This window comes from Podarcis tiliguerta (genome assembly GCF_965153285.1).
Source record: "Podarcis tiliguerta genome assembly, chromosome: 7".
NCBI classification, from domain to species: domain Eukaryota; kingdom Metazoa; phylum Chordata; class Lepidosauria; order Squamata; family Lacertidae; genus Podarcis; species Podarcis tiliguerta.
In genome coordinates this window covers 4,246,301-4,259,477 of record NC_139540.1, presented here as the reverse complement: position 1 = coordinate 4,259,477, position 13,177 = coordinate 4,246,301, and the positions used below count along the sequence as shown (strand labels likewise).

The 13,177-nt window shown below is 45.6% G+C and overlaps 1 protein-coding gene across 3 annotated transcripts in view; it reads left to right on the top strand.

The window, feature by feature from the left end:
- The window catches only part of ADGRB1 (adhesion G protein-coupled receptor B1), a 398,279-nt gene that overhangs the window by 346,782 nt on the left and 38,320 nt on the right, over positions 1–13,177 (top strand). For 2 of the 3 annotated variants that reach the window (XM_083448994.1, XM_083448996.1), the window contains exons 24-25: positions 676–761; positions 6,037–6,135. In XM_083448994.1, coding sequence (XP_083305120.1) covers positions 676–761; positions 6,037–6,135 — 185 coding nt within the window. The remainder of the gene's footprint in view (positions 1–675; positions 762–6,036; positions 6,136–13,177) is intronic. The other variant, XM_083448995.1, reaches the window with a different exon arrangement.

The window sequence follows — 13,177 nt, the reverse complement described above, 5'->3', positions numbered from 1 at the left end:
GTGCATTGAAATGCATGCCTTAGTGGAAATAACAAACAAAATGCATTATGTTAAGGGAATTTGTTTGCAAAAAAATAGTGCAAATCCAGAGAAATTCACACTAACCCACCGATGAATTTTGCAAAAGTGGCACGGAATCGTGGAAGACTGAATTTGAGACTGGGGGGGGGGGAATGAGCAGCTGAAATTGACACATTTTTCCACCCCTGATCAAAGGGAGCTGATGGCCTCTTTGAGCCCAGGGGGCTTTAAAGCAGTTCTGTCTGTGGCTTGTGTTTGGGATGCTGACAAGGAGACAACGCCATCCTTGAGCAGAGAGACATGACATCTTTCATGCCCACACACTGGTTCCCTCCCTCCAATTTGTATTCCTGGGAACTCTCTTGAAAAATTGGTTTGACTCCAATGTCTGCTTTCCCAGACACCAAACGTTCATCATGCAAAAGGCTCCAGGACCAAATAAGAAATTAGCAATCCTGGGTCCTCTAACCTTGTGCAGGTCAGAGTCCCTCTGGCCACTCAGAGTTTGCTGTTAACCTCTCTTAAGCAATGCTAAACTGGCTGGGACATACCTGGGCATATTCATCAGGTTGAAATGTATGATTTTGCTTCTGATTTTTGACATGGTTGGGCTTTTCAAACAAACGTGTCTGTCTGTTGTTTCTCTTCCAACAGGTGAACATGGTTATTGGTATTCTGGTATTTAACAAACTTGTATCGAAAGATGGAATAACAGATAAGAAACTGAAGGAACGGGCAGGGTATGCCTTATATCAATCATTCCTCTAAGCAAAAAAGAATGAAACCGGAAATTAAACAGTCACACTCGATAACCAGGCAGGGTGGAGGAACACAATGGGGAGGGTGATAATGGTAACCCCCTCCCTCACAAAAAAAGAAAGGAGGAAATATCTACTAGAGCTTCTTTTTCCCAATTGGGACAGAGATGGAAGGCAAAGGTTTTCACTGGAGTGTGGTTTACTAAAGGAGCAGAAATGCAACAGGGAGCTTCATGCAAAAAAAGCAACATGAAAACGAGGATATAATTGATGCTTGCCAAAGGAGACACTGGATGGCTCATTGTACATGAAACTAGTGCTGGGCTGAACTTTCCAAAAGACAGTGTTAGGCCTGGATTTGGGGACTGAGCTGAGGGTGAAAGAGTGGGTTTTGCCATGGGTGCATGTCCATTTTTATGGGGTGGAGCTTTGATGAGCTCATCAAAGGTTCCAGTTAGGGCTACCACCAATTTCTCCCCAAACCAACTCTCAGAATGGAGGCATGCTAAGAAGCGTACTAGGCGGGCTGTCAAATGCTGCTGGTGGTTGCTCATGAGTAACCAGGCAGGACTCCGACCTGGCTTTTACAGGTATTATCGTGCAAACTATTTACAGTGCAGATCTACAAAGTTCATGTCCGTCTTAGTCACTTGCAGAATCCGAGAGTGGCTCCTTCCGGCTTCTCCCCCAACATAAGAACTTCAGCACCCCAAGTCTCCTCCTCCCCTCCTTGCGTTTCACCCCTCTGCACAAGCTGGGCGATGGAAGTGGCGTGCATCCCTCCTGGCCAGCCTGGCGAGGTGAGGCGCTGGGGCTCTCAGCAGCATCCTCGAGCCCTTTCCTCGCTTGGCTGGCCCCTTCCCTCTCTTTCTCACTGGAGGTGTGGCTTTCCCCACTGCTGGAAGAGGAACTGCTCCTCAGGAGTTTCAGAGGCTCTCTGTATCCCAACGGCCGCCCTGCCTCCATCCCTGGTTCCGATGGCAGTCCCCTGACCCGGGCCATCGCCTGATTTTAAACAGCTGTCAGAGGGTTTGACACTTCCACCCCCAAATAACCCCGACTTTCCCTAAGACCCCCCAAATCTCCTCCACTCGCATTTCACAGCATATGAGCCAGTCATGTGTATTGTGTTTATGGTATTGATCGGAGTGTGTGGGTTGAGAGGTGAGAAGTAGGTAAGAGACATGTCGTGCTCCTTCTGGGGTAGTTTGTGCAACTTTGGCCCCCACCCTGCACTCAGCTCTCACCTGTGGCTCCTAGAAGCTGCCAGCATGTGACAGTAGCCACACCCCAGGAAGGGCTTCAACTGGCCAGCTAAATCAGGAGAGGATAGCTAATGGGTCTCAAACCCTTAGTGAGTTAGGGACTTCCCGTGCATGTGAGAAGGGACGGGGGTGGCGCTGTGGGTTAAACCATAGAGCCTAGGACTTGCCAATCAGAAGGTTGGCGGTTCGAATCCCTGTGATGGGGTGAGCTCCCGTTGCTTGGCCCCTGCTCCTGGCAACCTAGCCGTTCGAAAGCACGTCAAAGTGCAAGTAGATAAATAGGTACCGCTCCAGCGGGAAGGTAAACGGCATTTCCGTGCACTGCACTGGTTCGCCAGAAGCGGCTTAGTCATGCTGGCCACATGCTGTACGCCGGCTCCCTCGGCCAATAAAGCGAGATGAGTGCTGCAGCCCCAGAGTCTGCCACGACTGGACTTAATGGTCAGGGGTCCCTTTACCTTTACCTGCATGTGATGACAGGCGCCGGAGGATTGAGCATATGGGACCAAGAGTGGGTCTAAACGTCAAGAAGACAGTTTCTGCATGTAGTGTAGAGGGAAGTGAGGGGCAAATGAGGCTCGTCAACCTGGGTAGCCCATCTAGAAGAAAGAAAACTCTTCCTAAACCTCTGCTGTCTTTCAAGGTGCAAAAAACAATGCCATCCAAACCCATTTCTACTCAGAAGTAAGTCCTGTGGAATTCAGTTGTTCCCAGACTGCCTTGGGCTGACCTGGAGGAATCTGACCTTCACCTAAGTCTAGTGGAGACAGCCCCAGATCACCCCAGGATAGATTGGACTGCCCAGAGCAATTGGCAGTGGACAGTTCGTCTAGCAGGGAGAAAGTGAGCCTGGCAGCCCCAGTGTGATGAGTGGAGAATTCAGTCCTAGAGGCTGCAGTGTGCTCCTTTGCAGTATCAAACCACACAGCCAGAAAATTGCTCGATTGGGAGTTATTGTCCTGTTGAAACATGACTGAGTCTTCCAATCAAGGCCTCCTCCAGCTGGTTATCGACTGTGTCAAATGTGTACTGAAAATGAAAACATCGAAGGAAATGTGGGCCTTTGCTTTTCCATACCTTTCCTTCCCCCTTCTTTTTTCTGTTCATTTCTTTGCTTGCATGTGAAATGTTCTCTTTTAAAAAGTATGTTTTCCACGTTGAATGGTTCTGCTGATCTTGTTACCTGTTTAGAACATGTTACCTGTTGAGAATGTGGAAATGCCTGGGAGAGCTGGATCAGTTCAGGTCATCTAGCCAGCTAAGGTCAACCTGGGGGTTTTTGGAACTGTGTTGGAGAAGTGGCAACGCTGGGGATGGATATAGTAGATTTTGAGGCACATGACATGAGAAAACTTGAACAGAGGAGTCTGGAGTCTGGTGTATTTTTCTTCGGGAATACTCTATGGACTATCTCGGAAGGTGGTGGTCTTATCTTGTCCAGCAACTTCCTTCCCAAAGTGGACATTCAAATTATTCAATGAAACTCACAGTCCGCTGCCATTTTCTCCTCAGTAATGATAATTCAGTGGCATAGACTGCCTCTTAATATGGAGGTTCTGTACAGCCATAATGGAGCAGTCATTTGGCTGAACTGATAAGATGATTTCATATTTATAATAATAATAATAATACCCCTCCCTTCATGGTTCAGAAAACCGGGCTCAGGGCAGCTAACAACAAATTTAAAATACTTAATTGATCCAACAACAAAAAAGCAAAAAATACAATATAAAATGTGAGTAATAAATTCAGAATTCAAAAATCAGTTTAGGGGGGAAATCCCTCCAATAAACGTTAGATGATCACCAGGGCTAGCTGGCTAAATTAGTCCTATTTGGGCCAGTGAGGAGACCAGGGGAGAATTAGCTGTGGGATCCCAGAGTGGGTAATCTTCATAAAAGGGGAGGGGGAGGGAAGGAAGGGGAATAAAAGATCAGGCTAAGTTCAAGTTGAAAGCCAGGCAAAATAGCTCTGTCTTACAGGCCCTGCGGAAGGAGGTTAAATCCTGCAGGGCCCTGGTCTCATGCGACAGAGCATTCCACCATCACTGCTATCAGTCATATTGTTGCACTCCAGTGCTTCCAAGTGATGTAGGCAGTAAAATAAAATAAACATTAAAGCCAGATTTAAATTATCAGAAAATAGATTTTAGAAGGAGCAAGCCCTCTCCATCCCACATAAGAGATGAGAAGGCCACTAACTACCCACAAAAAGATGGTTCAGTTATATCCCTTTCAATTAAAATAAAGGGGGGTGAATAAAGGGGGGGTAAAATAAAGCCGAATACAACATAAATAACAAAAATGACATCTACCAAAAGAAAGAAGAGGGCTTTTTATTTCTTTATTTGATTCCATTTCTGAATCACTTCCCGTAAAATAGCTCAAAGCAATTTTCACAGATTAAAAACCGTTCTGCATGAGAAGGGGGGGTACAAGATATAGAAATATAGAAATATGCATATCAATTTATGGAGGAAAGAAGAAAGAAAGAAAGAAAGAAAGAAAGAAAGAAAGAAAGAAAGAAAGAAAGAAAGAAAGAAAGAAAGAAAGAAAGCCATAGATCTGATTATTGCTGGATCAATGACATGTACTGAAGAAATGAACCTATGCTGCCAATTCTCGTAGTAGACCAGTATAAAGGAAGCAGCACAGAAGTGGCACACAAAACTCTACCAAACCATCCTACGTTCTAAATCTTGTATTAATAATTCATTCATTTATAGTAAATGAATAAATGCTTAAGTCAAGAAAGAACTTAGCATATGAAGTGTAAGTATTGATTTTGGATTATTAATATAAGATTTAGAACGTAGAATGGTTTGGTAGCGTTTTGTGTGCCGCCTATGTGCTGCTTACCATATACGGATCAATGACATGAGCTGCATACCTGGATCCAGTGTGGTGTAGTGGTTAAGAGTGGTGGACTTGTAATCTGGTGAACTGGGTTCGATTCCCCGCTCCTCCACATGCAACTGCTGGGTGACCTTGGGCCAGTCACACTTATCTGAAGTCTCTCAGCCCCACTCACCTCACAGAGTCTTTGTTGTGGGGGAGGAAGGGAAAGGAGAATGTTAGCCGCTTTGAGACTCCTTCCGGTAGTGATAAAGCAGGATATCAAATCCAAACTCTTCTTCTTCTTCTTCTGGATGTCAGATGTCACTGCAACTTACCAAAAGGAAGAGTGGAAAGGGTGAGCCACGGAGAAGTCAGTGCGGTGCAGGTGGAACGGCAGAAACGTTGCATTGGCTCTGCTGCTGCAACTGCACCACACAGAGCTCACAGCCCCTCACCTCCCCCTCAGTAAGACACTCAGCCTTAGAAAGCCAGACACACACACACACACACACACACACCAGCCCTTCCAACCACTGCTGCAGCTGCCCTCTCAGTAATCAGCAGAACAAGGTAAAGAGAAATTGACTTTTCTCAGCTATGCAAGCTATGCGGTAGAAATTATTATTATTATTATTATTATTATTATTATTATTATTATTATTATACTGCCCTATACCCAGAGGTCTCAGGGTGGTTCACAGAAAATCACAGAAATTGTGGGTAGCAGCAGGATATTCACAGCCCTGAGTCCCACTCTGTGACTGGCCAGCCTTTTCCAACACAGTTCTATCTAACCCCAGTGGCTTTGACATGGTTCTTGACTTTTTTGGGGGGGGGGTGGGAGTTGGGCTGTTGCTCGTGGCTTTCCGCACCTGGAATGACATAGATGAGAGTTTTAACCCTTCCCTTTCCGTTATTTCGTTTATTTCTCTATCTCTCTCTCAAGCTATGGGTGTCGTCGGTCGGGATTTCCTTTTGATCTGTTAATTTATTTATTTTTGTCCCCCCCCCCTTATGGGTTTAAATATTCCCACCCACCCACCACCCGTCCTCCTGTCCTTCCTTCCTCCCTTTTCCTTTTATTTTTTTGGTTTTGTTTGTGTTTTCACGAGCAAAGTGTTTTGTTTCGTTTCAGTCTTTTAATTTTAATTGCAGTCAGATGGCAGTGCCTCTTTACGGCATCACGCTCAAATGTTCCAAGTGTGGAGTTCTATCTTCTGCTGACGTTTCCGCCACAGCCACCAGTAACGCCATGTTAGTTCCTCTAATTTCAACTTCTTTTCTTTCTCCTTTTTTTTATAAAAAAAAATTATTATTTTCTATCCCCCTGGACCCTTTTGGTTACGAGTCTCCTCCTTCTTGCTCTCTTGCTCTCTCGCTCTCTCTTTTCCGAACCCTGGTTTGATTTCTTATACCCGCCTGGCTCTTCTGTCTCCTTTATTCTCTCCTTGGACCATATTAGGAACCTAGGAAGCTCCTTTATACTGAATCAGTCCATCTATCTCAGGATCATCCCCACTGACTGGTAGTGGCTCTTCAGGGTTTCAGTCAAGAGCCCTACCTGGGAATGCCAATGTGTATTGAACCTGCGACCTTCTGCATGCTCTACCACTGAGCTGTGGACCTTCCCCAAAACTATAGAAACCCCCTTTTTTTAAAAAAAAAAGAGGCGCACCCGTTATCCAAGAGGAAGCGTCTGAATACAAACAGCTCCGTTGAAGACTTGGACTGATGGGTCTGCATCGATTTCAGTCAGGATAGAAACCCACAAACGTGGGGCCAACGCCATAGTAGCCTTGTTCCTTGTGTTTGATCCATCTGCCCACACCAACAGCCAGGCAGCTGCATTTTCTACTGGTCGCAGTTTGGGAAGCATCCTCAAGGGCTGCAATATAGTAGTCCTTCCATGCAGTGGCTCCTGGATGGCCCATCAAGACCAGCATCCTGTTCTCACAGTGGCCAACCTCTGTGTCCAGAATTCCAGCCTCTCATCCTGCACAGCAAACTTGGGAAGCTATGTCAATATAGGTCTACTCAAGTTTGCCTTGCAGGTCTTTTCAGGCCTTGCTGGTGCTTCAATACCTGCTTAGATGTGAAGCTGGGAGCTTTCCTCAATTCATGTTCCTACCTCATTTACAGTGGCCCTCACAATGTCACTACAGCTTCCACCATCCCTGACAATTGGTCATGCTAGCTGGGACTGAAGGGATTTGGAGTCCAGCAACATCGAGAGGGCCACGGTTCCCCATCCCTGTATTAGCACCTGGCTTGCAGAGATCTACTGCCCCTGATAATGGAAGCTCCATTTAGCTGTCAGAGCTAACAGTCACTGATTGGCAGTGCTAGGCCTAATTGTAGAAATGGGGAATGATATACCTGGACTGCAGCATCCATCACCCCTGACCATCGGTCCTGCTGGCCAGGACTGAAGGGGGTTGGAATCCAACAACATCTGGAGGACTTGGGGTTGAGATAGGTGACCCATAGGGTGCTATGATTCCGTGATTGCAGTTTCCCCACCTGTGAATGATGCTGCAATGTTGCAGCCATGAACTTTCAATTCAGATTGGGGGGTGGCAGAAAACGAGTCTCCAATACTAAGGTTGATCTTCTGTAGGAACCGATTAATTTGCAGGTGCTGGGCTTATGACTTGTGGCAAGTAGTGAAAATGACAGTTTAAAAATAGAAGGGAAACTCCATCAATTCCCCACTGCAACTGGTCAGCCCACTTCTTCAAACCCCTTGCAAAAGTGGTGCCAAAATGGACCTTTAATCCATCCTTAGATTGAAGGCTGCCTTAAAGCATCTCCTCCTCCCATTGTCCTATTTGACAGAGAATTGTTCTCTGTGGCTGCCCCATAGTGTTCCTCTACTGTCTTCCTCATGCCATTCACATTCCAGTATCCTAAATTAAGCTTGTTAATTAATCTTGGCGTGCATCATTTCAGCATATGAAGTTGGCAGCGATGGGCAGACTTTTGCCTTGTAAGAACTGCTTTATTTGTTTTCAGTATTTCCAGCTAGAACCAGGTGCAAAATACTATCTCAGGAGGGAAGGAATGTTTTATGTAAGAAGGGCAGGGAATTTATGAGCACATGCTTAACCCAGGGCAAAAATCCGCTTCTGGGATTTCTCCCAAGTGTTAATTTGTTCCAGGATGGGAACCTTTCAGACATTCCTATCATTAGGCTCTTGGGGATCAAAAAGCCCTGCTGTTGTACTGCACATGGCCAATATAGCTATTAGTACTAATCAGTGCTTTTTTCCTGGGGGAACGCAGGGAGACTCGTACCCCTAAACATTTTGTGAATCTAAGTTTGGTCTCACTGGGGGGCAGTATTTCAATATGAGTAGGAAAATGAGAGTACAGTCATACCTCGGGTTGAAGATGCTCCGAGTTGAGCGCGTTCAAGTTGCGCTCCTCAGCAACCCAGAAGTAACGGAGCACGTTACTTCTGGGTTTCGGTGCTTGCGCATGCGCAGACGCTCAAAATGACGTCACGCGCATGCGCAGAAGTGGCGAAAAGCGATGCGAGCATGCGCAGACGCACCGCCGCTAGTTACGTTTACTTCTAGATACGAACGGGGCTCCGGAACGGATCCCGTTCATATCTAGAGGTACTACTGTACCCCTAAACATTTATTTAGGAAAAAAAGCATTGATACTAATAGTAGTATATACCGCTTACTTGCAGCAAAGTGGCTTCTAAAACCAATTGCATAAGTATAGCCATGAATATCAGTTGATCCTGATTGCCCTACTGTTAGGGTGAGGTGGAGTGTAGAAGTTTAGTCCAGTTTGCAGTTAAAGGTGGACCACTGTTTCCAAAACAATACACAAGCCAAAATGCTTTTATCCGCCAAAATCTGTACTTCTCTGAATTTTCTATGCTGTTCTCCAGCCAAGGAATGTGTACCCTGCAAAACTGCACACACTAGAGTAAAAGCATGCAGAAAAATGTGTATAATTGTGACAATAACATGGAAACATGCATTACGATAGCAGAAAATGCTTAACCAAAACATGCATGTTGGGCAAAATTAAAGACACAAAAGTTTGTATCACCCTAAAATACTGGTAAATTTTCCACAGGGGTTTCCCTTTCTTTGTTTTTAAAACAAATTGCTGTGTGACTGAATTTAAGATTGGAACAATGTGAAACTGAGAAAAACCAGAATTAATAGATTTACCCAGCCCTATTTAGTGCAGGGGGGAAGCCTTTTAGATGTTGCTATTGTTAGACGATAGGGGATCAAAAACCATTTAAAATATCCTGCAGATCACTCAGAGATCTGCAGGTAGATCCTAATCTGTCTTCTGCCTACCCACGTTCTAAAGACAGCTCCATTTTTTGTGGATTTTTCCAAAAGAATGCATTATAAAAATGCATGTAAATTGTATGCATTTTGTACACACTCTTTCCATAAATATGTATTTCTTCAATGCATTTTGATTCTTTTCAGTGCTGCCCTTCCCCCCACCCCAATAATGTGCATTTAGTATGCATTTTGGACATAACAGATGTATTTATGCGTGCTCTTGGGGGGACTAAAACTGCAAAATAAAATCTGGGCAAGTGCCCTGGAAGTGGCCAGCTGTTGCAATCTGATCTGCAAGCAAATTTGAGGGTGTCAAATTGGGTCGGTCCACTGTCCAAATAGCAAATGATTTCCCACGTCATATCCAGAACAGTCACATGTTTATTTTACACACGGATACCAAGGCTAGGGTTAAAAATATACCATCATAAGGAGCCTTGATATTAATCCTCTAAGGAATTCATTCTAGCAATGTCAGTGAGCCTTATAATTACCATGGTTCATGAGGCACATTTGGCGTTCGTTTTGTGCCCCATTATTCAATGCAAATTACTATGTTTGCATGAATTTGCATATATCTGCTTCTGCTAATCATGGCAGGGCAGAGAGAATTAACTCTGAAAGCCTCTGAAAATGGCTGTACTAGCTGATCAGGAATAACTTTCTGACAGTAAGAGTTGTTTGACAGTGGAACTCTCCTTCACTGGAGGTTTCTAAGAAGAGGTTGGTTGACCATCCGCCATGGATGATTTAGCTGAGATTCCTGCATTGCACAGAGTTGGATGAGATGATCCCTTCCAACTCTATGATTCCAACTCTATGGCCTCTGGCCATAGAGGTTTTAATGAAGGGGCTAGAGCTGCCTTCACCAACCTAGAGCCTAGAGCTGTTTGAACAGCAAAGCCCATCACAGAATTGCAGAGTTGGAAGGGACCCAAGCATCATCTAGTCCAACCCCCTGAATAATAATAATAATAATAATAATAATAATAATAATAATATATTATTTATACCCCGCCCATCTGGCTGGGCTTCCCCAGCCACTCTGGGCGGCTTCCAACACAATATTAAAATACAATAACCTATTAAACATTAAAAGCTTCCCTAAACAAGGCTGCCTTCAGATGTCTTCTAAAAGTCTGGTAGTTGTTTTTCTCTTTGGCATCTAGTGGGAGGGCATTACACAGGGTGGGTGCCACTATCGAGAAGGCCCTCTGCCTGGTTCCCTGTAACTTGGCTTCTCGTAGCGAGGGAACCACCAAAAGGCCATTGGCACTGGACCTCGGTGTCCGGGCAGAACGACGGGGGTGGAGACGCTCCTTCAGGTATACTGGGCCAAGGCCGTTTAGGGCTTTAAAGGTCAGCACCAACCCTTTGAATTGTGCTCAGAAACGTACTGGGAGCCAGTGTAGGTCTTTCTATATGGTCTCGGCATTCACTCCCAGTCACAAGTCTAGCTGCCACATTCTGGATTAGTTGTAGTTTCCGGATCACCTTCAAAGGTAGCCCCACATAGAGCACATTGCAGTAGTCCAAGTGGGAGATAACTAGAGCATGGGCCACTCTGGCGAGACAGTCTGTGGGCAGGTAGGGTCTCAGCCTGCATACCAGATGGAGCTGAAAAACAGCTGCCCTGGAGATAGAACTGACCTGAAATGCAGGAATCACAGCTAAAGAATCCCTGACAGATGGCCACCCATCCCTTGCTTTAAAAACCCCAAGAAAGGAGCGTCCACAACCTCCCAAGGGAGTCTGTCCCACTGTCAGACAGCTCTTGCTGTCAGGCAGTTATTCCTAATGTTTAGTCGGAATCTCCTTTCTGGTAATTTGAATCCATCAGTTCAGGTCCCACCCCCTGGAACAGCAGAACGGAAGCTCACTCCTGAGTTATGTAGCTCAAACTCACTCCTGAGTTATGTAGCTCAAAGCAGCTGGAGAAAGCCAAGTTGAAGATTGCTGGGCTAGGTATTAAGGGAGTGGGTCAAGAGATAGAAAAGAAAAGAGAATGAGGAGTAACTGTAGACATTTTTCTGGTGTTGGGCTTAAGAAGAGGTTGAGATGGAGGGAGGCCACCTGGAAGAGAGGCCTGAAGTGCAGTTTTTGTGCTGTTCCATATCCCTCACCCAAATCTACCTCAGATGTCCTGCTGGCATCTTCTAGCTCCTCACAGAGCTCCTGTCCTACCCGAAATCTGCTGTGCTTCGCTCTCACAGACACTGTCCTCCTCCTTCATCTCAAAGACATACAGCATTTTGGGGGAAGGGTGGTGGGAAGTCATCTGTGAGCCCTCCTCTCTGTAGAAGAAAAGCAAACCTCCAGCTGTGGTTGGGGTAAAGGTTTGTTCAAGACCCGGTTGATTAAGACAAGGCGATTGTGATTAAGACAAGACCTCCACCAACCAGGCTTTCTTCCGAGCTGATCAATACGGTGTTCTACCTATATGCTATTATACGAATGACAAGGTTTTTGCAACCTGGTTGAAATATACTCGGAGTCGAGTGTGGATTTCATGCTCTTTATTCAGCTCATAGTAGTGAGGAATGGAAGTTCCCCCAAAATGTCTGCTTTATATACATTATTTACACAATGGGCCCCACGTGATTGGCTAATTCTGGGATTCTCCTGTAGGCCAATCAGGTTGCGGATTCACTTCCACCTGGAGTTGGATTGGGTGGCTCCTGCGGACCAATCAGACTGCTGTATTCTGGATCCTATTGTTCTAGGACCAATCAGACTGCTGCATTCTGGATCCTATTGTTCTAGGACCAGTCAGACTGCTGCATTCTGAATCCTATTGTGGTTTATAAGAAACCACAAGAAACTAGCTTTGCAGGGAAACCCCCCCAGAAAAACAGCCTTGCTGTTCAAAAACCTGAAACATTCCACACTTCCTACACCCTTTCGCCTCTTCTCCTGCCTTCACGCTGACTTCCTTTTTTTGTGCTCTAAGGGAGCCGTGGCCTAAAGATAGAAACAGATAGTCCTATTACAGTCCAAGACCCTTGAAGACCCCAGAGCCATACATTCTGCTTCTACCTTGCCTTGTCTTCTCACATCTCTTTCTCCAATCCTGCTGCTGGTTCCTGTTTGGCGCATGAAACACTTGCCTTTCTTCTTCTCGCTGCTCCCTGTGACTCTTTCATAGAGCATCCTAAGCTTCTCCTTGCTGGACCTTCCTCCCTGCCTTAGCCTTGCCCTACCTCCAGGAGACCTCTTCTCCATGCACCCATCTTTCTTCATACTGCTCAACTCACCTTTCTCCTTTAAACCTGCTCCCTGCAGCTCCCGGCTTCAGCATCCCCTAAAATTTCCTCGCATCGCTCTCCTGGCAATCTCTCTTCAACCAGGTTCTCCTTCCTTCCTTTCTGTCCCACTTAATCTCATTGCCTACCTGTTCCTTTGGAATCTCCCATTTCCATGCCACCTTCAGCTCTTGCATGTATACCCCTGATATCTGAGAATTAACAACCCCCAAAGATTGGGGAGATACCTCCTGATCTCCTTCCTGGCTTCCTATTATGAAGGTGTTTGGGGGGAAACCTGTTGCTTTAATTCTGGAAGGGCACCTTTGACTATCCGTTTGCACAAAATCTGAGCCTGTGAATTTGGAGCAGGCAGACTCATAGGAACACCGAAACATAGAAATCTGCCCTGTACAGAGTTGGATCTTTGATCCATCTAGCTACAGCCCTCCCCATGCTAGGGTCCTCAATGTTACCCATTGCTAGAACTAGCAGAAACTGCAAGTGCTTCAAGGAAGTGAGGAAGAGGACCTAAGGCTGGGTTTGGTACGTCGCCTAGTGGAAAAGTCTCATCAAGACTCAAGATTCCCTTTTGCAATGGATGGCTCAGGGATAAGCAAATTGGAACGGCTCCTAATGACTGCAAATGCAGAATCCCAGCAACTGATCTCTTAGAGAAATGATGGACAAACTGACTCTCTTCTTCCTTGCATGGAATATTACCTGTGCTAC